Raw genomic sequence first — 25,211 nt, forward strand, 5'->3', positions numbered from 1 at the left:
ACCCAAGCAGGCAGACAGATAGGAAAAAAATTTAACTGTCCTTCACGAAGGAGAAAAGAAACTAGAAGAGTGACCAGAGACGGGCAAAGACAGCCAAAAGTCACACAGCAAGTTCCCAATGAGTTAAGCTTGGCAACCTTTGATCCCAGAGAAGTCACACTCCCCAGGCCTCCAAGGCATATGCCCTGGGACACCATCAAGGGTACTATTCCAGTGGGCACCGGGATGCAGATGACATTCTCTGAAGTCTACCCAGTCTGCCTGCCAACCTGATGCCCAGCCTTCCGGTTTTTACTGCTAATTAATATGGATGGAGATGTCTTTAAAACCAGGCTTACGTCGGGGTCCTCCCCGCTGTCTGTGAACCAATTTCCTTACAACAGACACGGCGTTGCTGGAACGGGCGTCCCCTCCTCGGCAGGCCCGTGCCCTCGCAGGCATCTTATTAGAAAAGACCATTTCTTAATTAACATTTTTGATCTTTAATCCATTACACATCCCTCTAATCCTGTGCGGAGCGCGGCTGGCCCACTTCCACGGCTGGCTCGGGGCTGCGCGGGGCCGCACACAGCTGGACGCCACTGCCCGCGGCCGGCCACTCCCTGACGCCACCTCGGGTCCAGCCACCTCGGGTCCAGCCGTGGGGACCCTTCTCGAGCGGGCGCCGGGAGCGGGGTCGGCACGGACACCCCCGGGTGGGCACGGCTGCAGACGAAGGTTCATTCCATTAACCCGCAGCCCGGCTCCTGCCCGGCTCCGAGGGCTCCCCGGGCTCCCCGACGGCTCCCCGCAAACCCCGCCTGCACATGGCTGCTCTCCTTCCAGCCACCCTGCCGCATCTGCACAGAGCTGGTGCCATCGAGGCACGGCACCTGCCCTGACTCCGCCCTCCGTCACTACTTTGGGGACTCACCCTTCCTCCACCTCCCGGGCCTCCCTTCCCAGCCTCCAGCCTCCCCTCAGCCTTCCAAGCTGGTGCCCCTAGACCCCCCAGCCCCCAGCTCCTTGCTCTCCCTCCGTTCACCGACCCGCACGCTTGCAGGTGCACCATCACAGCCCAGGGCCAGCCTCGGACGCAGGACACCCAAACACATGCTGTTCCAGCTGCCCGCGGGCCAGGCCACCCATCGCCCACCCTGCCGGCCAGCCACAGCCCCCACATGAGGGAAGCTGCTCAGCACCCTCACCCTCAACCCCGCGGGTCCCCTCCAGCCTCCCGCTACCGGCCACCAGCCTCGGAGACAACTGTGCTTTCTCCCACCAGCAACAGGTCCTGTGGGGCCCTCAGGGCTTGTCACCTGAGGGCTGCTGGACCTCAGGCCACCTCTACCCTGCACTCGGCTCCAGGGCTCCCCTCCAGACTAAACCCTGCGCCCTGTGGCCTGAACCACCCTCCCCAGCTGCCCACCAGCTCTGAGGCAGAGCCCACTAAGGCTCAGCGCCCCTGAGCCACCTCTGCCTGATGGCCACCCTCCCGGGTCCCCACTCCCTCGTGGCTCTCCAGCTCTGCCCTCTTGCTCTCCTCAGCCAGGGCAGGCCCTTCCATCTCCCGGGGGAGGGTCTAGAAAGCTGCTCTGCATGGTTGCGTGGCCCTCCTCACAGAGACACCTCCGACCACCCCACACGGGCGGCCCCTGCCCTGCCACGTCTCACCTGTCCCAGTCGCACACCTGCCGTCCTCCAGTGAGACCCACTCATTCCCTTTTCTACCTCATCACACTGGGAGGTCCCTGTTCACCTCTGGAATAGTGTCCCCAGGTGCTAGGTGCTCCGTATCATTTGTGACTAAAGAATAAGTGGACAGGCCTGTGGGGATCATGCCGGGGGGACTCAGATTTGCAAACTGCACAGCCCATTAAGGAGAGGATCTACAATAGCACACGAGGCTCTCTCAGCAGCAACCCAGGAGGTGGTTACACACGAAGCTGAACTTCCGAGTGATCATGATTCTGGGAAACTGTTCCTCCAGTGGGCCTGGTGGCCATCACACCCAGAGGGTGAGGTCGAGACAGAAGCAGGAGGCCAAGGTGCCTAAGCCTCCCGCCAAAAGAGCACAGAGAGGGGCCTGGTGGCCGAGGAGTCTCCAGTCTTGTCCTGGGGACGGGGCTGGGGTGGTGCTGGGGCTAAGCCACCTCACACCCACCCCTGCTCCGCAGCAGAGTTCTCCAAGGAAACAGAGACGGCAGGACAAGTGCACAGATAAAGGAGACTCATCGTGAGGACTTGATCCACGCAATTACGGAGGCCAAAGAGGCCTCACATCTGCTGTCTGGCAACTGGAGGCCCAGGAAAACTATGGTGAAGTTCAAGTCCACAGGCCAAAAGCCAGAGGAGGCAACCAGAAAAGTGATCTGAGGTTCAGGCCAAACAGGAATGGGGAGGCCGGAGGGAGGGAGAAGACGAGTGGCCCGGCTTGAACAGCTCTCCCCTCTGCCCTCGGTTCTGCTCAGGCCTTCGACAGATAGGATGAGGCCCACCCTCGTAGATGAGGGCCGTCTGCTTCACCTATCTCCTAGCCTCATGCCAATCACTTCCAAGACCCCCTGACAGACACTCAGAAACAACCCTTCACTAGCTACTTGACATCCCCGAGCCCGGTCCAGCGCCACATAAAATTAACCATTGCACCTGCCCTTGCATGCCAGGCCCCCTTCAGGTAGGACACAGGCCCACCCCTGGCATCTTGGGTGGGGTCCAAGCTTGGGAGGCACCAGTGCCAGGTTTTAAAGTCAGCCTATGACAGAAAAGTGTCTCATAGTCAAAGTTATTCCTGAAACTTCTTTCATCTGCCCTACAATTCGCTGCCACGGCATGGGACACACACGGAGATAATGGCTACGAGGCGCTTGGCTCATGTTGGGAGCGTAGGACAAGAATACTCAGCTTACCACCCAGGGGCGCACCCCCCCCCACCAGGGGTGACCAGACACCAGCTGAGGAGCAGCAGACCCTTGCCCACCCACCGCCCCTCAGGCAGCCCCCACTGACGGCCAGCCCACTGCCTTTCGGTTGCCATGCTGTCTTCCGTGGGTAAATGTGTGCACCTACACTGGGAGACGTTAACGAGTCACAGAGACAGGTCAAATACGCACCTACTGCTGTCAGCAGGGACCCGTGACTGGTCCTATAATGCAGCATTGCCATATACTTGCTGTGTGACCCGGGACAAAACCACTACCTTCTCTGAGCCTCCATTTCCACATGTGGGAAATAAGAATGACAATCCCACCTGTGGTCACAGTGCCTCTGCCAGGATCCCATGAGGTAATGCCTATGGAAGTCCCTGCTTGAGTGAGGCCAGGGACAGAGTGACAAAAACCCGGACCTTGGGGACAGAGAGCTGAGTTTGAATCCTGAGTCATTCTCTTCCCAATGGACTGACCCCAGGCCTCTGCCAGGAGTGGGCTGAAGATGGACGCACCCTGGCTCCCAGCAGAACCGCGGGGGCAGCGACAGTCACCCCCAGAGCACCCCGCAGGCGTCTGTGGCCCCGGGCCTTCCCTAAGAGAGGGGTCCTGGCAGCTTAGCCCCAGGTCCCCTGGAGTCCCGCCCAGCAGGCGGCCCCCCTTTCCTTCTTCCACGTTTGGGGAAGGCATTTCCTCCTCCCCAGCGGGTGGCCTGCGGGTCAGGTTTCCACCCCATGGAAAGTCCCACCCTCCCGGAGGGGGGCGAGCTCACCATGGAAACCATGGCCACAGGGTGCCGGCCAGCCAGGGGGAGTGGCCGCCAGGCCCACAGGGCTGCCACCAGGGTGGGGAAGGGGCCGGTCTGGGCTCCAGCCCCCAGGCACAGCACCAGGACCATCCACAGACCCAGGGAGAGGGCGACAGGGGTGCGGCTGTGGGTGTCCTCTGCATCAGGAGGCCCAGCCCTGAGCCCGTTCCACTGTGGCCCCCCCTGGAATCTGCATTGTCCTCACCGGAGACAACCACCTGGTGACCAGTAAGCCAGGGGTGAGCGTTACTGGACGCAGCCTCGGGCCTGTGCCCCCAGCACGGCCACATCACAGGCTGGGAGGGGGTGTCTCCCACTCTGCAGCTCCAAGCCGAGGCACGCAAACAGGGCTTCCCAGACTGATGCCAGACTCCGGGAGTTCAGGGAGGGTGCTCAAAACAGGGGGCTGGGGTGGATGGAGGTCAGAGAAGTCGGAAGAGCAGGCACCATGGTGCACGCCTGTGATCCCAGCGGCTCAGGAGGCTGAGGCAGGAGGATCGCAGGTTCAAAGCCAGTCTCAGTAACAGCAAGGTGCTAAGCAACTCAGTGAGACCCCGTCTCTAAATAAAACACAAAACAGGGCTGGGGATGGGGCTCGGTGGTCAAGGGCCCTGAGTTCAATCCCTGGTACAAAAAAAAAAAAGTTGGAAAAGTCCTCCCAAGACTCAGAGCCTCCATTGGCAGGTAAAGGGCACCTCAGGGCCCTGCCTTAAAGAAACCCACTTAACTGCCTTTATCAGAAAACTCAGGAAAGCTCTCTGAGCAGTCAGCCCATAATTCCCAGATGCGTTCCTAGCCGAGGGGCCCTGTCTCTGTCCTGCTCCCTCGAGGCCACTGCAGGCAGCCCCAGGGCTGGGCTGACCACTCAGGCTCTGAGGTTTTTTGGTTTTTATTTTTTTGGGGGGCGGGGGACTGTGGATTGAACCCAGAGGCTCTCTACCACTGAGCCACACCCCCAGCCCCTTTGTGTTTTTTTTTTATTTTGCGTCAGGGTCTTGCCAAGTGGCTGAGGCTGGCTTTGGACTCGCCATCCTCCTGCCTCAGCCTCCAGGAGCCGCTGGGATGATGAGCGTGTGTCACTGCGCCAGGCCCCTGAGCATTTTTCTAGAGTCAATTTAAGAAAGATCTCTAGGAACGAGGATCCTGTGCCCGGTGCCAAACTGTGACTGTGACTGCGCCTGCTGTTTATTCAGTGACTAACGAGGATCCACACAATAAATTCCTCGGCACTCAGCGTGGGGAGGGAAACGCTCATCTGTCCCAAGTACCGAAGTCAGACGGCGGCCGCCGCGTTTCCTTTCAACCACTTCTCTATTGGCCTAGGCTGCTGGGAAGCCCGGCCCTTACTGTCAGGGTCTGACCAAGTTAGGGAGCCCTCCCTTCTATTATTTTAGCAGTCCAGTCCGGTGACGCATGGGCCACCTGCTCTCCTTCTGCTCAGGATCGCCCCGTCAGTGTTTACGGGGTGTCCAATGAAGACGTGCCACCGGCTCTCCCAGCGTCCTTCTAATGGACAAGTGGGGGCTTCGCGATCCCCGTCTACAGATGGCAACACTGAGCCCTGGGAAGGTGCAGTACTGGCCAAGTTCTGTTCCCACAGAAAACGAACGCATGGGGGGTGGGGGGTGCTGCTGTCCACCTGCTCACTGGCTCCTCACTTTAGAAAAGTGACCAGGAGGCCAGCACCCTGGCAGCCACCCAGGACGAAAACCAGGGTCTGTTTGCTTCCAATCCTGCACCCCGCGAACCCCATCTTCTCCTTCTGAATCCAGCCTGATCCTCCACCCTGACCCTAACCTGAAGCCTGAAGCTAGACCGGAACATACCCCAGCTGGACCCTGCACGACCCGCTGACCTGGGCCACCCGCCTGGTCCTGTGCTCCCCTCTGTGGGGCCACAAAGGCTCCGCACTCTGGCCACCAAGGCTGAGGCCGGGGAAAGGATGCAGGTGACAGCGTGGACCCAGCACAGATGGTGGGAGCACGTGGTCTGCGCAGGGAGGTCAGAGGGAACAGAAGGTCGCCCCCTCCCCCAGGAAGCCGGGCTGAGCTGGCCGAGCCACACAGGCCTGCCTGGGACGCAGAGCAGGAATGCTGCGCTAGCCCGGCTCCCTGCAGTGGCCGCTCTGGCCAGCCCCGCGGGTGGGGAGGAGATGCCCTGCCCTGCTTCCTGCCCCGCTGCAGCCTGGCCAGGAGCCCTGCAGCCAGCACAGGAAATAACAGGGGTCCCCAGAGACCGCCCAGGCAGGCCCGAGGAAGGCCACTGTCGGCCTTTGTTTCAGCTTCCCCAGTGTCGCCCGGGTCCCCAGAGGCCACAGGAGCTGACAAAGCCTTCCCGAACCCGCAGCTGTCTGCCTCCCCCAGGCCCGACCCTGGGGACCCGCCAGGCCCTGGGCTCTTAAAGCAGCAGGTGCGCGGTGGAAAGCACAGTCGTGTCCAAGTCGGGGGTGGGGGCATGGGGGCCAGAGCGGGCGGGCTGGCAGGCAGATGGGCTCCCGGGCTGACCCGGGTCGGGCCCAACAGCAGGGCTGGGGTCTGTGGACAGAGAGGATGTAGAGGGCCCTGAGGCCACCACAGAAAGCCAGAGCCTCCGGAGAGTCCTGGGCCTCCTGGGCAGCCCCAGGGCACGTCCTGGTCTCCCAGATGGACGCCCGGGAGCAGCTAAGGCTGGACTTGCAAGCCTGTGGCTGGGGCCGAGGGTAGAGCACACGTGTGTGATCTGTGCACGTGCACACGGTATGTGTGGGGGTGAACACACTTGTATATGTCTGCATGGGCGTGCATCTGCGTGTGCACTTGGGCTCAGGGCCTGGGTGCGTGGTCCACATGCATGCGTGTGTGCATGGTTGTGTATGTGTGCACACGTGTGCCCTGTATGTGTGAATGTGCCCACTGTGAGGACTGTGCACATTCAAATGTGTGTGTGTATGCAAATGCGTGCACATGTACTCTGCATGGGAACGTGTGAGTACACATGCAGATGGACACGTGTGAGTACACATGCAGAGTACACATGTGCGTGCTCATGTGTGAGGGTGGGCGTGTGTTGGGTGTGCACGTGACTCGTGGGCTTAGGCACCACTACCTACTGGACTGTGGTGCCCATTGGCGTTCTGTCACCCCTGTACCCTGGGAGCGTCTCATTCGTGGGGTGTCACTATAGTGACCTCGCCAGGGCTCCTGGGCATCCTACTGCCCCCTCATTCCACAAAGACACAGGAAGCCTCCTTTGGGTCCCAGGCTCTGGGCACAAGCAACTTCAGAAAGGGGCCCCGGACTCAGACACAACCCATCTGGGCTATGAGCACCACCGTGTCTGGACCTCTGTGGGCCCCCACTGTCCCCCTGTGAAATGGGAATGCTCCCTGCTAAATGAAGATAACGCGGGTCAGGGTGCAGCCCTCGCATGGCACTGAGTGGCCCCTCGCTGGAGGGTTGCTATTTTCTGATCGTCATTGTTATTACAATGTCGACTGATGAGGATGGAGCAGTCAGCAAAACAGACGTGCCCCTGCCACCAGGAGCCTCAGAGTTCCCAAGGCATTTAGCCCTGAGAGGGAACATAGCACAGTAAGATGCATTCACCAGATTCCGCATCAGTCTGACGTGCTAACTACCAAGCACGGCCAGCAGCCATCAGTTAAAGCCATCAAGCACACAAGGGGACAAAAAAAAGAAAGAAAGAAAGAATTGCCACTGTGGGCAAAATAATGATTTCTTGGAGCCAGGCAAGAATTAGTCAGGTCCAGCCAAATGCACACGGCATGTGCGTGTTACACACACATCATGCACTACCCTGCCTGCACGCACCGGCTGCTTGCTCAGGGATTTCAAGAGAACGTCGCTGAGATGACCAGCAGCATGAACCCCTGTGGCTGTCCCCAGCCTAGAGCAGGACACTGGCTGATGCAGCACTGACCATGCCCGGCCCAGAGCTGGCCCTACAGAGGCCACCTAGGAAGCCAGCTAGGCGGCGCAGTCAGGCCGACCTTGGCCATTTGGCCAGTGCCCGCACGGTCCACATGCCCAGCCCCACCCAGGAAGCAGCCGGATCACACGGTGGCCTTTCAGAGCAGAGCCTGCCCACCTCCCACCAAGCCGAGTGCCAGCTCCCAGGGGAAACACGCCCCACCCCGCCAAGCAGGGTCCACATGGGCAGGGATGGTCCCTGAGCCTCAGTTCCAACGGAACCCCGGGTCAGGGCAAAGGTGAGCAAGTCCTGCCCACTGCGGCCATGCCAGGAGACTGCCAGGCAAGACAGGGAGCTGGGACCAGAGAGGGGTCTGACTAAGCCTCTGTCACCCGCACGATCCCAGCTCAGAGCCGAGCTCTGGCCCGGGCTTCCCTTGGTGTGTGGTCAACAGCAAGAACAGAAATGCAGAGGGCGGGCGGCCCCCTAGGGACCAAGTGCTCCTGGGGGACTCCCGCGTGTGAACCTCGCAGTGGGCCTGGGAAGTCAGACGATCACCCCCATTCCTGATGAGGAAGTGGAAGAACAGAGAGGTTGAGTAATTTACTCAAGGTCATCTAGCCAATAAGTATCCAGACCTCAAACTCAGCATTTGCTCCTAACAAAGCAAACAAAAATCTAGCTCCAAGCTGCCCTGGGCAAGCACAAGGAGGTGGGGTGAAGTTCTGCACCTTGGCAAACATTGGTTCCTGCCAATTGCCATGCCAGGGCCGGGCGCTGGGGACAGAGCATCAGGGATGGTCAGTGTCCTTAGGAGCGAGCAGAACAGCAAGAGAACTGGGCACAGGACAAGGAACACTACACCCCGGCAGAGGGCAATGAGGGCCAGGATCAGGTAGCCAGTCCCCAAGGAACAAAGGGAGGCACAGAACTACAGCAGAGCTATCCTGGGAAGCTTCCTGGAGGAGGTGTGGCTCAGACTGTGTCCAAGGATGGGAAGGACTCATGGCAGAGGGCCCAGCAAGAGCAAAGGCCGGGGGTGCGGCCAGCCAGCGCCTGTGGACCTGCATGGCATCACGTGGCTCCAGAGTGTTGGGAATCACAGTCTCAGCCCACACAGACCTCTCGGAGCACAGTCCGTGATGGACATGCAGTTTCTAGTCAGAGCTCCGCTGGCACAAAGCCCCCAGGATGCATAAGGCTGGGCAAAATGGGAAGAGCAGGACAGACAATGACCCCCCCAGCCCGCACGAGGAACAGTGTCATCACACCCCACCACGCAGCACGCCACACCTGATGGTGGCCCTGGTTTCTGGCCAGGCTTCAAGTCACCAAAGATCTATAGATTTCAATGTCCCCCCATCAGGGTCTTTGGGGCCTTAGGGAGGAGCCAACAGCACTGAGGTGGCTCCTACTGGTCCCCAGGGAACACCCAAGCTTTGGAGAAAGCAGAGCCAACCTCTCCTAATGTCCCCCAGAAAAGTCCCGGCAGCCCCCAGGGAGGAGGGGCAGCACAGTGGGCTTCTGGCATGGACATCCACAAATTCAGAGCCTAAATCTGCTCAACACCAGGGCGGGATGCGAGACAGAGTCCCTGCCACCGAGGATGCCCCAATTCACCTGGAAAGGGAGGCCAGCTAGTCACGCCCCCACTGTGCCAGGCCTGGAGGGACAGGAAGGGAGGAGCAGAGGAGACCTGTCCGTGTGCTCCCTCGCCACGCCCGGGCACGGGCACACTGGAGCGCTGGTCCACACGGCCACACACCCACACTGGCTCTGCACACTCGTGTGCACAGCAGGCACAACAAAGAGGAAGCACAGCCCGACGGGAGCCCAAAGCCGACCCAGAGCCAGAGGAAAAGGTGGGCAGGAGGTGCCACCTCCTTCTTGCAGAGCTGGTCCAAGTCTCCCCAGGGGCCCAGGGTGCAGCATCACCAGGTGAAGGGGGCGCAGAAGCACCAGGGGCTCCCAGGGGTCTGAGTCAGGGCTGCAGCCACCTGGGGCGCACATATGCGCACACACACGCATGCACGCACGCCTGCCTCCGTGTGCACACCTGGCACAGATGCCCTACCTCGAGGACTGCTCACCATGGTAACAGAGTGGCCACCTCTCAGCTCCAGTCACCACCTGAAGGTTTCCGCGGCCTCCCGCGCCGGGGAAGCAGGTCTAACAAAGGCACAGCCCAGGCCGGACGCCCGCCACGCTCCCCTGGTGAGCTCGGGGCCACCACGGCCTCCTCCCCGGCCTGCCTGGCTCCACTTAGCCCAACTCCCCACAGACTCCCCAGCCGAGCTAATGGGAACCTCCCCAGATGGCCCCATATAAAAATGCATTTCATAAGTCTTTAAAATGCTGGGAAATTCTGCATCTATTTAGTAAGACTTTCCTGCTCCTTTAAAATGTCCCCTGGTCCTCGTCAAGAAGATGAGGGGTTGGGCTCAAGCACAAAGGTGGACAGCACCCGCCGAGCCGGCCTGGAGCCAGAGGGCACTGGACAGCTCCCACCATCAGTCACAGCAACGGGACTCGGAGCTGGAATCCCGGGGATAGGGGGGGACATCCTCCTCGATGAACCCAGTGCAGAAGGGTCACAGGAGAAAGACTCTCAGGTGCGGGACCCTGTGGGGAAGGAGGGGAGCTCGGGAGGGGGACAGTCTGTCCAGCTTTGATTTGAAGATTGGAAGGTGAGGGGCGCCAGAGCCGCACAGAGACTCCACGGGGCTGAGGCCACCCACACAGGGACGGCCATCAGGGACATGCAAACCTGGAACAGCCCACACGCCCAGCAGGGGAGAAGGGACTAGGAAATAAATGTCCATGCACTCGATGGCCTCAAGGACAGCCACTAAGGCTAAAGACGAAGAGGTACCGAATGACCTGAGCTCAGGCCTCATGGGAGCGACAACAGAACCCACCACAGCGTCCACCCCGGCCTGCGTCTAGATAGAGGGCGTGAGCTAGAACGGGAGCTAGGAGCCGCAGACAGCAAGAACTTGCAGCCCAGGGCCAGGTGGGGTCTCTGTGAAGCAGTCGAAGTGGTAAACACACACCCCAACAAGACCCAAGCAGGCGGGGGGCAGAGCACGGCTGGACAGCAGAGTGGCCTCCACTCCCCACAGGGAGAGGCCTGTCTGCCCGACATTTCCGTCTGCTTCACTATCCAAACCCTGGAGGTGAGCAAGCTGTCCTTGGATCATCGGGGGGCCCAACCACAGTCCCAACCCCACCCAGTCCCAGAGTGAGAGAAAATGGGTGGCCTCCTCCCCAGGACCCCAGAGCACAGATATCCAGAGGCCTTCAGATCTCCCACCCGAGCAGGACCCTAACCCAGGATATGGACATGGTAGGGGGAGTCACCACAGACAGCCTGGGCCACCGTATTTCCCAGGCCTGGCCCGACCCTGTATGCAGGGTCTTCCTCTCCTTCCAGGCAGCCAAATCCTCAGGCCAGCTCGAGTCTTGCTCTTCGGGGCCCAGAGAGGACCCCTCGGTTGCAGTGTGAGTCTGAGTCCAAAGCAAAGCACCTGGGCAGCCTCTCACAAGCGGGCGGCCACCACCAGGCCAGCTGCCGACTTCAGGAGCTGCCTGATCCCCCCTGCTTTGGCAGTTCCTGGCTGTGTGAGCCTGAAGCAAGTCAGTCCCTCCCTGTGCCTCACCTGGATGGGGGAAGCACCGGGGAGACCTGGCTGCTGGAGGCCCTGTAAGTGGGAGAGCTGGTCCCCTAACCAGGACCAGGAGGCCCGTCACCAAGGTCTGAAGCTCTAACCACAGTGCATCGCCAGCCGTCAAAACAGCGTGACAAAGGCCCGTGTGTGTGTGTGTCTGTCACCATGCCGGGAGCAGACTTGGCTAACCCAGCCGGGCGCTGAGGACCAGCACCCCTCCCTCGGTACTGCCAGGCTGTTTCAAAGCAGCCGCGTTAGGAGGAAGCCACGGGGCAGCGTCCACCTGGCCTGGCCCAGAACCCAGCCTAGAGAGTGGGAGAGTCCACAGAGTCCAGGACTCCACAGTTATAGGACAGTGAGCACCTCCAGCTCCCAGCTCAGAGTCCATGCAGAGGACAGGGGAGGTGGGGCTCCGTGGAGTCACACCAGTTTCTCGAAACCCCACAGGGTGGAGCTCAGAATCACGCATGCTCTTCCTGGCACTCACCAGAGGGCTTTGAGAAGAGACAGAAAACACGGAAGGGAAACCAGGCCACCCCGCCAGACTGGGAAGGGCAGCGGAGACGGGGAGAGCCGCCGTGGGCAGGAGGGTAGGTCAAGGGACCAGAGGCCTGGAGCCTCAGAGGCTCAGGAGGGGCCCCTGGTAAAGCCACTCGAGCCAGCTCCCCCTATCAGTGGCCAGGCCAAAAGCAGCTGGCACAGGTTTGCCATAACCATGCCTTTCTTAAAATGTAAATAGAGCCAGGAGCAGCGGCACACACCTGTAATCCCGGCGGCTCAGGAGGCTGGGGCAGGAGGACTGTGAGTTCGAGGCCAACCTGGGCAACTTAGCAAGACTTTGTCTCAAAATAAAAACAAAAAGGGCTGGGGATGTGGCTCATGGTAAAGCTCCCTGGGTTCATTCCTGTATGTGTGTTCGTGTGTGTGTTTTTTTTTTTTTTTTTGTGTGTGTGTGTGTGTGTGTGTTCTCCAAAAATGAGTTATATCCTCACATGTACTAGGAAGACTAAGGAGAATATGGGGAAATTAGAATCCTTGCACACTGCTGGTGGGAATGTAGAATGGTGCAGCTGCTGTGGAAAACCAGTTTGGCGTTAAATATGGAATTGCCAGTCAGGTGTGGTGGCACACGCCTGTAATCTCAGTAGCTCAGGAGGCTGAGGCAGGAGGATCCTGAGCTCAAAGCCAGCCTCCACAACAGTGAGGTGGAAAACCAGTTTGGCGTTAAATATGGAATTGCCAGTCAGGTGTGGTGGCACACGCCTGTAATCTCAGTAGCTCAGGAGGCTGAGGCAGGAGGATCCTGAGCTCAAAGCCAGCCTCCACAACAGTGAGGCGCTAAGCACCTTAGTGAGACCCTGTCTCTAGATAAAATACAAAAAAAGGGGGGGGCTGTGGATGTGGCTCAGTGGCTGAGCGCCCCTGAGTCCAATCCCCCATATGTCCCCCCAAAAAGGAATTACCATATGACCCAGCAATTCCACTCCCAAGAATATGCCCAAAAGAAATAAAAGCTTGGGGCTGGGGATGTGGCTCAAGCGGTAGCGCGCTCGCCTGGCATGCGTGCGGCCCGGGTTCGATCCTCAGCACCACATACAACAAAGATGTTGTGTCCGCCAATAACTAAAAAATAAATATTAAAAATTCTCTCTCTCTCTCTCCCTCTCTCTCTCTCTCTCTCTCTCTCTCTCTCTCTCTCTCTCTCTCTCTCCTCTCATTCTCTCTTTAAAAAAAAGAAAGAAAGAAAGAAAAGCAGGTGTTCCAACCCAAACTTACATAGGAAGGTTCCCAGCAGCCAAAACAGGAAAACACCCAACGTCCACCTACACTCAGTGGATAAAAACGGATGAAGGGTAGAGGCCCCATGACACAGTGAGCCCTGAAAACAGCAGGCTAAGTGGACAGAGCTGGCCAGAGGTGCCGCGGGTCATGTGCTCCCACTTCCAGGAACCTGAAGGGGCCCGTCCAAAGGGGTGGAGAGCAGATGGATAATGGTGGCCTGGGGAAGGGCAGGAGATGGGGACCGGGGAGAGTAGGGAAGGACAGCTAAGAGGGTACAGAAATTCTTTGGGGGTCATAAGAATGTTCTTAATTGCTGTGGCCATGGTCACACACATCTGTGAACGTACCAAGATCCACTGAACTATACACTTGAAATGGGCGGATGGTAGGACACGTGCATTATATTTTAATAAAGTACTTCTGAAACCATGAGTTGCCATTTTGTTTGAAATTGGATGATTTCATATGGAAACCCAGCTTTCTGGCTTCTCTTTTTCAAGTTTCAGAAGATCTGTCAATTCCAGGCCCAAGAGTCCCAGTGGGACCTGGGGGGCAGGTGCCCCTTTATCAGAGACTGTATCACCGTCTACCATCCCCCCCCCACCTACCACTCACCTGAGCCACTGGCCAACCTCAGGAAGCCTCTGGGCCTGGCCCCGAGTGAGGAGGACCCACATTCCTAAGGAGTGGGACCTACAGCCCGCCAGGAAGGCAGATGGACAACACCTGGGGTAACACCTGGGAAATCACACACAAGACCCTGCACATCCCCGAAGAGAATTCACAGGCTTCCCCTGGATCCTCAAAGACAAGCTGTGGCTCAAAACAGGTCAAGAACGGGCCTAAGTCGTCTCCTAAGATATACACCAGCGCTCCCCACGTTTTATGGATAAGAAAAGTCGGGATCCAGCAGGAGATGGCTAGTATAAAATGCCACACCTCCCAGCACCCCACCCCTTGACCCTGAATGCAGAGCCTTTCCATGCAATTCCACTCCCAAGAATATGTCACCAGAAAGGCAAGAGCCAGCAGGGGCTCCCGCCTCCCCAGGGCCCCTCTCCAGGCTGGAGATGACTGCCAGGCGCTGATCATTTGCTCCTTTCTCGCCAGGCAAAGCCGAGCTCTCCATCAGTCAGGGCCCAGCTCAGGGGCATGGATGGAGCAGGCCAGGGTGTTCCTGAGGGTATCAGCCACAGGGTGCCTGCGGGCAGGGGAGGCTGGGGGAGGCCAGGGGTGAGCTCAGAAGCCTGCTGCGTGCTCCACTGGTTTACTGTGGTTCTCATCACACTCCTGGAGCCAGGGCAAAGAGAAGGAGGTCAAGGGCAAGGGAACCATGAAAAGCTAGCACCCTCAGCTGGGCCAGGTGGTGTGCACCAGTAATTCCAGCAACTCAGGAGGCTGAGGCAGGAGGATTGCAAACTGAAGGCCAGCCTCAGTAACTGCGTAAGACCCTGTCCCAACCTAAAAAGGGCTAGGGGGTGTAGCTCAGTGGTAGAGCACCCCTGGGTTCACTCTCCCATATGGGGGGCGGGGGAAGAAAGGGAGGTGAAGCCCCCAGAAGAGGGCCTGGCCCTGACAGGGTTGCACTCCTCCTGTCAAAGAAATACTCAGCCGTGGCCACCTTGGGGCTCGGTGAACAGAATTCACCCCTGTACTGGCCACAGGACCTGTTTCACCAGGGACTGACCCAGAGCCCCCCGCAGGGCCACACCTTTGGGTCCGTGACGCCAGCTGGCCCAGAAGTGAAGCCACCAGCTCTGGCTGAGAGGAGAACTTGGGTCCGAGTCCCTGCTCTGTGGCTGTCTGGATGAGGACCCTGGACACAATACCAAACGCCTTCAAACCTCGTCACCTGCCAAACGGGGACGGCCACACTCGGTCTCCACGCCAAAGGTGGCTGGGGAGGTTCTGTCCCCCACAATCTTCCTTGGCACCTGCCCCTACTCTCGGAGGTGGTCTAGGGACATTTTCTCAACTTAATGAAAAGTATCAGACAAAAGCAGTCTCAACCGTGCCTTTGGCCCTGTCCCCCACCAGATGGCCGCCCCTAAACCAACCCGGGGAGAAATGACCGAGCTGCTGCAGGGAAGAGCACCCTCCTTACAGAGCCATCGCGACCATCCCTCGGGACAGTGCTGGCTCCGTGGCTGGCACACGCTAAGTAGGCGCTCAATAAATGTGCCATCGCCCACGTCCAGAGCTGCCTCCCACACCGACTTCATTCTGCCACCCAGGACTTGGGCCATGGCACAGGCCCACGCTCAGGGACTCCAAGCTGACTTTTACCGCCCAAGTCCAACCCAACTGGGAAGCAAAATTCATCACATGCATGCACTATTAAAAAAATCATCAGAAACAGGCCAACAGCAACGAAACAAAGCGTGGCCTGGCTCTGGATTGCCCCCTGCCTGGGGCACTCTGCCATCCCTTTCTCCATCACTGAACAGACAATCCAAAGCTGCCTGGCACCACAGAGAGCCGTGGCTGCAGGGTGTCTGGGGGCTGGAAGGGACTCACAAGGAGCACATGTCCTCCTGCACATGCATGTGGGGCGTGCTCGGCTCTTGGCTGGAAACCCCAGATCCTGCAACCTCTGCTGCCCCCAGGCAACCCGGGAAGGCACGGAGGCTGGCCAACCTCCTGTGGAACTGCCAACCTGCAGACAGGCAGGGCCCCCAGGGGAACATCACCCTGCCCCCTGCAGACCAGGAAGTGCCTAGCTGGCTCAGGGATGCAGCCTGGGGGCCTGACTCCCCTGCACAGGCTCACCGTCCACCTCAGCCACTGCCATAACCACCTGGACCCCACTGCTGCCCCACCACCCACACAGCGTCCAGCACCACCAGGAGAGCAGCCCAGAGGGGACCTTGTGTGGACCCAGCCCACGTGTCTTCCTAGATCAGGGGCTCGAGGCACAGTGCGGATCCTCTCCGGAGGTCAGCACATACAGCCCACCTCTGTTGGGAGGCCTGAAACTGAGCTGGTTGCTGTACTCTCGCAGTGAGACAGGATGGAGGGCTACATAGCCCTCCCCAGCCTCCTAACCTGCCCAGTGCTGACACCAACACTGTTCAAACCCCCCCTAAAATCTGAGCCCCCCACCACCATTCTAGCTTCAGATAAGGCCCCTCCTTTGTGGAGGGACCCCCCTTACCAATGGCCAAGCCAACTGCAGACATGACAACGCAATGCCCACACCTGGGTTAACCAGGACCAGCCAGGACCCTGAAGACCCTCCCAGCAGTACTCAGACTCTGTTAGGAAGAGCAATGGACCCAAAGTCCAGGGACCTGGGTTCAGGGCCGATTCTGCACTCCCTTCTACAGCATCAACTCCCAAATTTCAGTTATGTGTGAACCGAGCTCAGTTTTGCTGACTCCCTATTATTACTATTACTTAAGACTTTCTTATCAAGTCTGTTTTTTCACTTAAGTGAATTTGGGATCATCATAAGTCACAGAAGCCTATAAAAAAATCCCGGATTAGAAGTGTAACCATCAAGATGTTAAATGTTCACATACCTGATATCTAAATCCACATTTTTGGAAATATCAACCCTGAGCAAATCTCTCTTCCTGTCTCAGTTTCCACAATTAGAAGAGAAGACAGCACTTAATGCTCTGGTAGGTCTCGTCAGACCTTCTACAAAACTGGTCGACCTTCAGCTCCCATGCATCCAGAGCCAGCTGGTCAGGACCCCAGGACCGGCCTGGCCCAAGGCAGGGGAGGTCAAGGAAAGAGAGCCTGGCACCTGCCAGACAGGGAGTCGGGGCCCCAGTGCCATGAGAGGTAGTAGCTGGACACTGAGCCCTCCCCCCACTCCAGGGCTCCCAAGGGCCCCCCAGCCAGTTCCCATCTCAAGCTCCACATAACTAGGAAGTTAAGTTTGCAGTCAGAACATCCTCACTCATTTGTTCTTCTTACAACTGGGAAACTGAACTTCCAGGAGGAGAAAAGAGCTGATGGGGAAAACATAAGTCCCCCAATGTCACATCTCCCCAGCACCCCACAATGGTCATGCATCCCACAGATCTGAGCCTCCCCCAGCACCTCCTGCCTGGAGGCATCAGCTAAGGACGGCTGAGTCCCAGAGTGGCATTGCAGTCCCTCCCAGGAAGGGAAATACTGGAATTCTCGTCCAGATTGGAGTTTCAAAGTTCGATTCAAGTGGCTTTGATGCGATTAGAAGGGAATGAATGTGTGTCACCTCCCATCTGAACTGTGCCCACAAGAAGGAAACACGACCCCTGGGAAACGAAGGGCACGTTCGTCTCCGTATGTAATGGATTTTATTGACCATATGGAACTGATATAAAATCATGTTGCACGGGGTAGTCTGGACGAGAGACAGGAATGTGACATGAAAAATATCCCTCCATCACCAGCTGGGTGGCTTTCTGAGTTTCTGGAACGGCCCCCCCCCACTCCAACAAGACCCCCAGCAACTCCCCACCAGTCCCCGGGCACCTACCTGCTGCTGTCACGGAGGAATCCCAGGCCAGCGAGAAGTCCGAGGCCTCCCCCTCTTCAACTGCAAGAAAGAACAGAGTGGGCTTGTGAGTCTGGAGGAGCCCAGACAGGCCACGGGGCTGGGGCGCGGGGCACGGAGACGGACGTTTGCGGGGGTCCTTACAGAGTGTCCACAACCAAGGGAGAGGGGGGAAAGCCCACAAGGGGGCCTCTGTTGGTTTCCCAGAGACGCAACAGGATCAGAATAAAACAGGGATGGCCAGTGAGCACGGGTCAGTCATGGTCCCCTCTCTCCACACCCCTGGGAGACGTCGCCGATGCATCACACACTGGTCCGGAGCCACGTGCCACATCAGAATCTCTCCCCAGTGCCCAGGCCGGCGACACCTACGCCAGCTCCTGCTCACCAGGAAGCCACTTGCCACTCATGGGAATCAAGCAAAGACCCAGAATGCTCCATGACCCTGCAGCATCCTCCCCCTACCAAGTGCCACCTAGATGGCCACCGAGATACAAAGACTTTCTCAGAGGCCAGTCAAGGGCAGGGTACCAGCCCCCACGCCCAGACACAGATCTCAGGACAGGCTGAGGCCAGCTCTCCCGTGGTCGACAGGTTTGAGCACTACAGCTCACGAGCTGGTGACATTAGAAGACAAATGCCCCCCCCCCAACTCCACCCCTGGGCTCTGCAGCGTGAGGCTGAGCCGGGATGGGCGGCCCCCACCCCACAGCCCCACACGCAACACCAGGTTGGTGGAGCCACCCACCAGAACACAGGAGAAACCCTATACAGCATAATAACGCTCTTGTCCTGGAATGAGTCCCAGGCTGGGGCATGTAATAATATTAAAGCCGGGTTATAGACTTTGTAAATGGAACTTTGTTTAAGCCAAAAATGTGCACACACGGTATTTTTCAGATTTAACGGGCTCTGCAGCTCGACACATGTGCAGCCTGAAGCCGCCACGAGCCTCTCGGCCCTCTGCACTGTGAAGCTCATGCCTGCAGCACCTGGGTGAGAATGGGGGCCGGGCACTGCCTCCCACCCCCACCCGTGCTCTCCACTCCTGAGATTCTCCCAGGTGAAGGCACGCACCAGGGGCCTCACCGCTAGTGAGTGCCTGTGCAGCTTGGGCTCAAACCCCAGACTGCCTGTCTGAAAAGTGCTCCTGAAACCACTATAAACTAGGCAGGAAGGATACTGTCCAGCACCCTGCCACTCAGGCTGGAGAGCAGGAACCCCAGCCCTCCACAGCGAAGGCAGGCACTCAGCAAGCTGGTGGCCAACCAGCGAGGGGAGCGCATGGGCTGGCTGTGGGCAGAACCCAAGTTCTGGCTCCAAGCAGAACGCTGCCCCTTCCCAGCTGTGCCACCCTGAGCCTATCAACCTCTGAGCTCTGGCTTCCCATCTCAATAATGGACACGATACGCTGTCGGGAGGATTAAAAGTGCATGGTGACCACACGGGCTAACTGCCCCAGGAATGTCAGGGCTGTCATCTGCTGGGACACTGGCCCAAGCCCTCAGGTGGGCCTGGTGTGGGGACTCAAGCAGTCCTGAAGCCGGCTCCCCTGCAGCATCTACCATGGTCTTACTCCCTCTCCGAGCCTCGCAGAACCACAGTGTGTTTCCTTCAACCCTCAGAACTGCTCGGGCAACAGTCATTGTCCACGTCAGTGAGCACCAGGCCAAGGAATGCTCAGGAAATGTTCTTGCTTTTCCAAGTTTGCATCCTGAGAGTAGAAACTCCAAATCAGGACAATGAAATACAGAGACGATCTGGGCAGGGACCGAAACTATTGTTTCACTTAGCCCACTGCAGCAAGGGTGGGCTTCCAGCTACGCCGCTTCGTAAATAGGAATCAGAACCTTGTGTCGGACAAAAGTGAGATGATTCACCAAATGATGTTAACCAGAAAGGCCCAGAAACACGGCAGATAATGCTGGACCAAGTCCTTCAGGGAAGGGGCACTCACTGCCACACCTGCAGATGAGTGCCCCCGCCACACACACACACACACACACACACACACACACACACACAGCACTTCTGCTAAGAGACCACTGCCCACGTGTAAGGTCACCCTGCTGCCATTTTGTTGAACACTTTCAACAAGGTCCGCTTGGGCCCTAAGCATCACCAGTCATGGTACTGTGACATTAATGTATGACAGCTGCTCCCCTTTTGTCCTCTGTGTACCCCGCATCAGGACAAACAGCCCCCACACTCAGGCCCACTCCAGCGGTGAAGAAATCTGACCTCAGGAGTCACTGAACTTGAGATGGTCCTGAAGATGCCCAGCCCCTCCTTTGAGGAGTCCAGGCCTCAGTCATAATGAGAAAAAGAATAAGAGAAGGTTCCCCCCCCCCATCCTGGAGCTCTCGGGGACATCAAGGCTCTGTTCTTGGGTCCAGGACCCCCAGAGAGTCTGCAGAGATAGGAAGATGAGAGAGCGACCCGAGGCCTCAGGGCTGCAGAGACCTCACGCCAGGCTTCCTGGACCCTCCCTGGCAAGTGGCTGCGGTGCACGACGCAGATCCCACGGGTGTCCCTGCACAGCCATGGCCCGTGACCCACCCATGGCCTGCGACCCACCCACCCTGAGCCTGGGCATGGGCACATTTTCCCACACATGCCGCCGTCCACCCCACTCAGACACCAGCCTGGGCCCACATTCTGATTTCTGAAGATATGAACACCGTCCTTCATACACTGTTAATAAGAAAAAGAAATCACCACCCCCCCCCCAAAAGGCCTGTACTACCCAACACCGAGCGAGTGATGAGATTTTCCTGCCCCAGCCGGACTCTGCTGCCCAGGCTGGGTCTTCAACCAAGATGCAACCAGCAAGACAGCAGGCACAGAGAAAGAGGCCGCACCTGCATCAGGAGCCAGGGGCTTGCTAGAGTGGCCTGAGCCCACTGTGGCAGTGGGCACCCTTTAGGGAACCCGGGTGCAAGCCCCCCAAATCCCTCATATGGAACTCCACTGCAGTAGCACGATGAAGCCTGAAGGCTGAGCATCTGCGAGACAGCACAGGGTCAGCCTGCACGGCCCACCAACAGGGATGCCCACCAGCCTGGGCACTTTCTGGACACTTCCTCAGATTCTACCTCAAACTCTTTAATTCATGAGATTGGGCGGCTCTGAGACCAGAGGCCCACTCCCACCCTGTGCATGACGGGCATTTGTGGGGAGGGACAGATGAGCACAGGGCAGATGTATAGAGAAAGGGAGGTGGGTGCGTGGGGGCCACCGTGTGAACAGAAGCTGGTGGCCAGGGGAGTGTGTCCCTATTAGATGCTGCACAGAGTGCTGAGGGACAGAGGATATGCAAAGCAGGTGTGTGCACACAGAAGCAAAACCCTGTACACAGGGAGGGTCCCTGGGAGCAGTGTGAATCACAGCAGGGGCTGACCCACAGTGGAGCTCCAGCCCCAGAGCCTGTCATGAGCTCAAGACCCCTCTGAGCCACTCGGTCCCACATTTTTTGTGACATTTGCAAAATTAAGATCTGCTACCTATTTAAGACACTGTCCTTCTATCCCTCAAATCTCTTCCATCCCACCTTCCTGGTCACCTTGTTGGTCACCTTGGGGTGACCATGGCGTTTGGCATTGTCTCAAAGGGACCCAGCTCAGCTGCTGGTCTCACAAAGCAGCTCCCTGCTGGGGCCAGCTGTAGAGTTCAGGTACCTGCTGCCCGAGTGAGTGCGTGCGAATATGCCTACTGGTGAGGTTGCAGGATGCAGAAGGGCTTGGACTTGTCCTTGGTCACACAGCCAGGCAGCAGCTGCCTCCTGGCCCTGATTACAGGCCTGAGCTCTGTCCCAGCTCCCTGCCTCGACCTCCACAGCCTCACACCGGCTCAGCCTCCAAAAGCCTTTCCCGGGCTCTCACCCGCCTCCATCGCCCACCCAGCACCCAGCTCCATGCAAACACTTCAACAGGCACTCAACAAGCATTTCAATAAAGAAGCCAACTCGACCCTGGGGGACGAGAGCTCGCCAGGAACTGAGTGTGTTGTGAACCAGATCACAGGTGACCCAGCCACAGACACACAACTGTCCCCTGCACACCACTATGCCCCACCCCCTGGCCCCGTGGCCATGCGGATCCCTGGAGCAGAGGGCAGTGCACTCCAATCCAGCCCCACTGGGAGGCCCAGGTCCACCCTGGCTTCAAGAATAAGCCACTCAGGTCTGGGTCAGGTGGACGCTCACAGAGAATCCCAGTCACAGGATGGGTTCTGGGTGGAGCTGGGGGGTTCGCATCCACACCATGAGCCTCTCCAGCACCTCATCAAGGAGGGAGCGTGGCCAAGCCAGAGCCCTGCTCAGACCCCACCTAGAGGGCCTGGGGCGGTCACACCTGCAGGGCCCCTGCTGGGGGGTGTCAAGGCAGGCGAGACTGGGTTGAAAGAGGTAGCACAGCTCAGGGGACAAGCTCTGAGGCGGACAGAGAGAGGAGGCGAGTGGGAGAGAGACAGAGGAAAGTGCTGGTCCAAGGGCCCAAGCAGGTCTCCAGCAGGGCAGGGCAGGGTCCAGAAGCCCCTCTAGGCTCCACGCCAGGGCCCGCTGCTTGGCCCCCAGCCCTGGCTGTCCACTTTGATGAATATGCACATCATTTTCTGGGTATAGGAACCTCGGGTTTCTGGCCTCAGGCACCACATCCACCCCTTCCAGGAGGCACCGTACGCAGTGGAAGTGGTGAGGCAGGCGATGGCATGGACTGCCTCCCCTTGTTCACTACGCCAGCCAAGGACAGCGGAGGGGGCACTGAGAGCCCAGACGTCATGGTCAGGTAAGAGCATCCTGACTCAGTACCAAGCAAACTCAAAGACTGGAAAGGACAGACGGGGCTGAGGTGTAGCTCAGTGGCAGAGTGTCTGCTGAGCGGGTGCGAAGCCTTGGGTTCCAAAAGGGGAAAACACACATACACACACACAGACACACACACACACACACACACACACACACACACACACACACACCACACACAGACACACACACACAAAGCAGGGAGGTCTGTCATGTATGGCTGTGCAGGTTGCACACTGCAGAAAGCAAAGGTGATGATAGGGAACAGAAAGTTAACCCAGGCTCCACCAAGCAGTGAGTCCTGGTGCAGGGCTGTGAATGCCCAGAGAAACAGCAACCTACTCCTCTGCACTGCTAAAGGCATAACCAACATTTTCACCAACTTGCACAAAGGTGCTGGAAAGCACAGCCTGACCCAAGACCACCTCTGGTACCCTGCTTCTGGGCAGAACAGCCGTGGCCAAGTGCAAACCAACCCATTGCCTGATGCATATTGTCCAGGCTCCTCTTGGGTGGGGAAGGGTTCTGGGGTGGGGCTGGGGGCAGTGACCACACGGCAGAGCAAAGTCTCTCTAGACCCACCACCACCCAAGACCCCCGCCAGTACTCTCAGTACCAAGCTGAACCCTCAGAGAAGCCAGGAAATCAGGACACAGTCCCATCACAAGCCCTTTTCCTAATGCTCATGATTTGCCCTGACAATTTGCTAAAAAGAGAACTAATAATTAAACCACGCAGGTGAGCCCACCTGCATGCTCCTTCACAGGCGCAGGTGCGAGCTGAGCGGTGGTCCAGGCCCCTCCCACTGGCTTCTTGGCCCATGACCCCCACCCTTGGCACCTCAAAATGAGGAGGCTGGTATTTATAGAAATCCATTTCTTAGGTAATATGACTTCTCTCCATCCTCCTGCCTGACCACATGCTTTTAAAAACATAGATTGAAGAGCTGGGAATGCAGCTTAGTGGTAGAGCACTTGCCCAGCATGTTCAAGGCCCCGATTTCAAGCCCCAGATCCACAATAAATTAATAGATCCATAAATAAATTTAAGCTGGGTGCTGTGGCCCATGCCTATAATCCCAGTGACAAGGAAGGCTGAGGCAGGAGGATCACAAGTTCAAGGCCAGCCTTGGCAAGTTAGCAAGATTCTGTCTCAAAATGAAAAATGCAAAAGGGTTCGAGATGGAGCTCAGAGGTAGAGTACCCCTAGGTTCAATCCCTAGTTCTGCAAAATAATAAGAAGAAATTTGTGAAATAAAAATGTTTTCAAAAGCAGTAGATTGAGGCCAGGCGCGGTGGCGCACGCCTATAATTCCAGCAGCTTGGGAGGCTGAGTCGGGAGGATCACGAGTTCAAAGCCAACCTCAGCAAAAGCGAGGCGCTAAGCAACTCAGTGAGACCCTGTCTCTAATAAAATACAAAATAGGGCTGGTGATGGGGCTCATCGTTTGAGCGCCCCTGAGTTCAATCCCTGGAACCACTCCCCAAAAACAAAAAGCAGTAGATTGCAACGATGAGGCAGGGCCTCCCCATACACCGACCGAGATGGTAAACGGTTGCCAGATCTGCACAAAATTTCTAACAGATTTTTGCAGGGAATTTGGACAGTTCTTGGCTTTCCCCTTAAATGCAGACTATAGAACCAACACCCATGACGGTCCACACTGCTGGAAATCGTTCACAAACTGCCTCCCTGGCCAACCCCAGGCAGAGGGCCCTAAGCCCAGATCTCCCTGGGCCACTGCTTCCCTTCCTCTCCTTGCTCTGCTCTGGGTAACACTGGGGGGGGGGGGGGGGGCAGGAAGACACCCAGCAGGAGTCCACGAATTCCAAAAAAGAAGTTGGTCCCCACCCACAGAACAAGTGGCTTTTCCAGAAGTCACCCCTCGGAGCTCACCTAGCTGCCCAGGTGAGCTAGGTCAGAGATTTGGAAAGCAGCCAACAGGGCAGGGCTCAGGGAGTGGACCCTGGAACAGCGGCACCAGGAGCAGCCCCAGCCGCACCACGACAGGCCAAGGCCGCAGCCTTCCAGCCTCCGCAGGTTCCACAACCGTAGATTCAGCGGAAAGTATTAAAGAAAAAAAAATGCATCCATGCATTTTGTCATTATTCCCTAAACAACACATTACAACTATTTACATAGCATTTACATTGTATCAGGCATTTTAAGTCATCTGGAGAGGACTTAGAGGATACAGGAGGATGGGTGCAAGTTATGTGCATCTGCAGAATTTTGATGGGGGGGGGTGGAGCTGAACCCAATCCCCCTGGGACCACTGTACTTTGATCCCCTCTGACTTTCAGTCTCCTCTATAAAATGGGGATAACAGTGGCCCCAACCCCACAGGCTTGGGGAGAGGACTAAATGAGATGCTACTCCTGAAGCACTCCACTGAAGGTGGCCGGGCAATCGATGGAGCTCACATTACAGGGATAACTCAGCTTCCCCCGCTGCCCCCAGGGTCCTGGCTGGCTGCTGAGGTTTCACTCTGCCTGGAAAGATGGAGGGGTTGAGTTTTGAACAGTGAGATCAGGTTTCCCACTGAGATTCACCCCACCCCACGCACAGGACTGGTAGAGCAGGGATCCTTCAGCCTCACAGCCTTCCGGTCCCTGCCAAGGTGCAGGGACAGAGCCACTGGGAGTTCACAGCCCAGGGGACCAGCTTCTGAGGCAGCTCACATCCCTCTCACCCCCATCAACATCAGCACCCCGAACCCTCTAAACACACCCCAAAAGAAAAGGACGAGAAGAGAGAGCGGGAGCCAGTCCCAGCAAAACCTCGTCGAGAGCCACTCTGCAAAATGTGATTCCTCCCTGCCACTCTCCCTAGTAAGAGACGACACTGA

At 57.8% G+C, this 25,211-nt stretch overlaps 1 protein-coding gene across 1 annotated transcript in view; it reads right to left on the bottom strand.

The window, feature by feature from the left end:
* Positions 1-25,211, bottom strand: part of ZNF423 (zinc finger protein 423) — a 323,245-nt gene that overhangs the window by 244,166 nt on the left and 53,868 nt on the right. Inside the window, exon 2 of the mRNA XM_081275619.1 lies at positions 17,545-17,604. Coding sequence (XP_081131745.1) covers positions 17,545-17,604 — 60 coding nt within the window. The remainder of the gene's footprint in view (positions 1-17,544; positions 17,605-25,211) is intronic.

Source organism: Spermophilus citellus, assembly GCF_964194105.1.
Source record: "Spermophilus citellus genome assembly, chromosome: 18".
Lineage (NCBI taxonomy): Eukaryota > Metazoa > Chordata > Mammalia > Rodentia > Sciuridae > Spermophilus > Spermophilus citellus.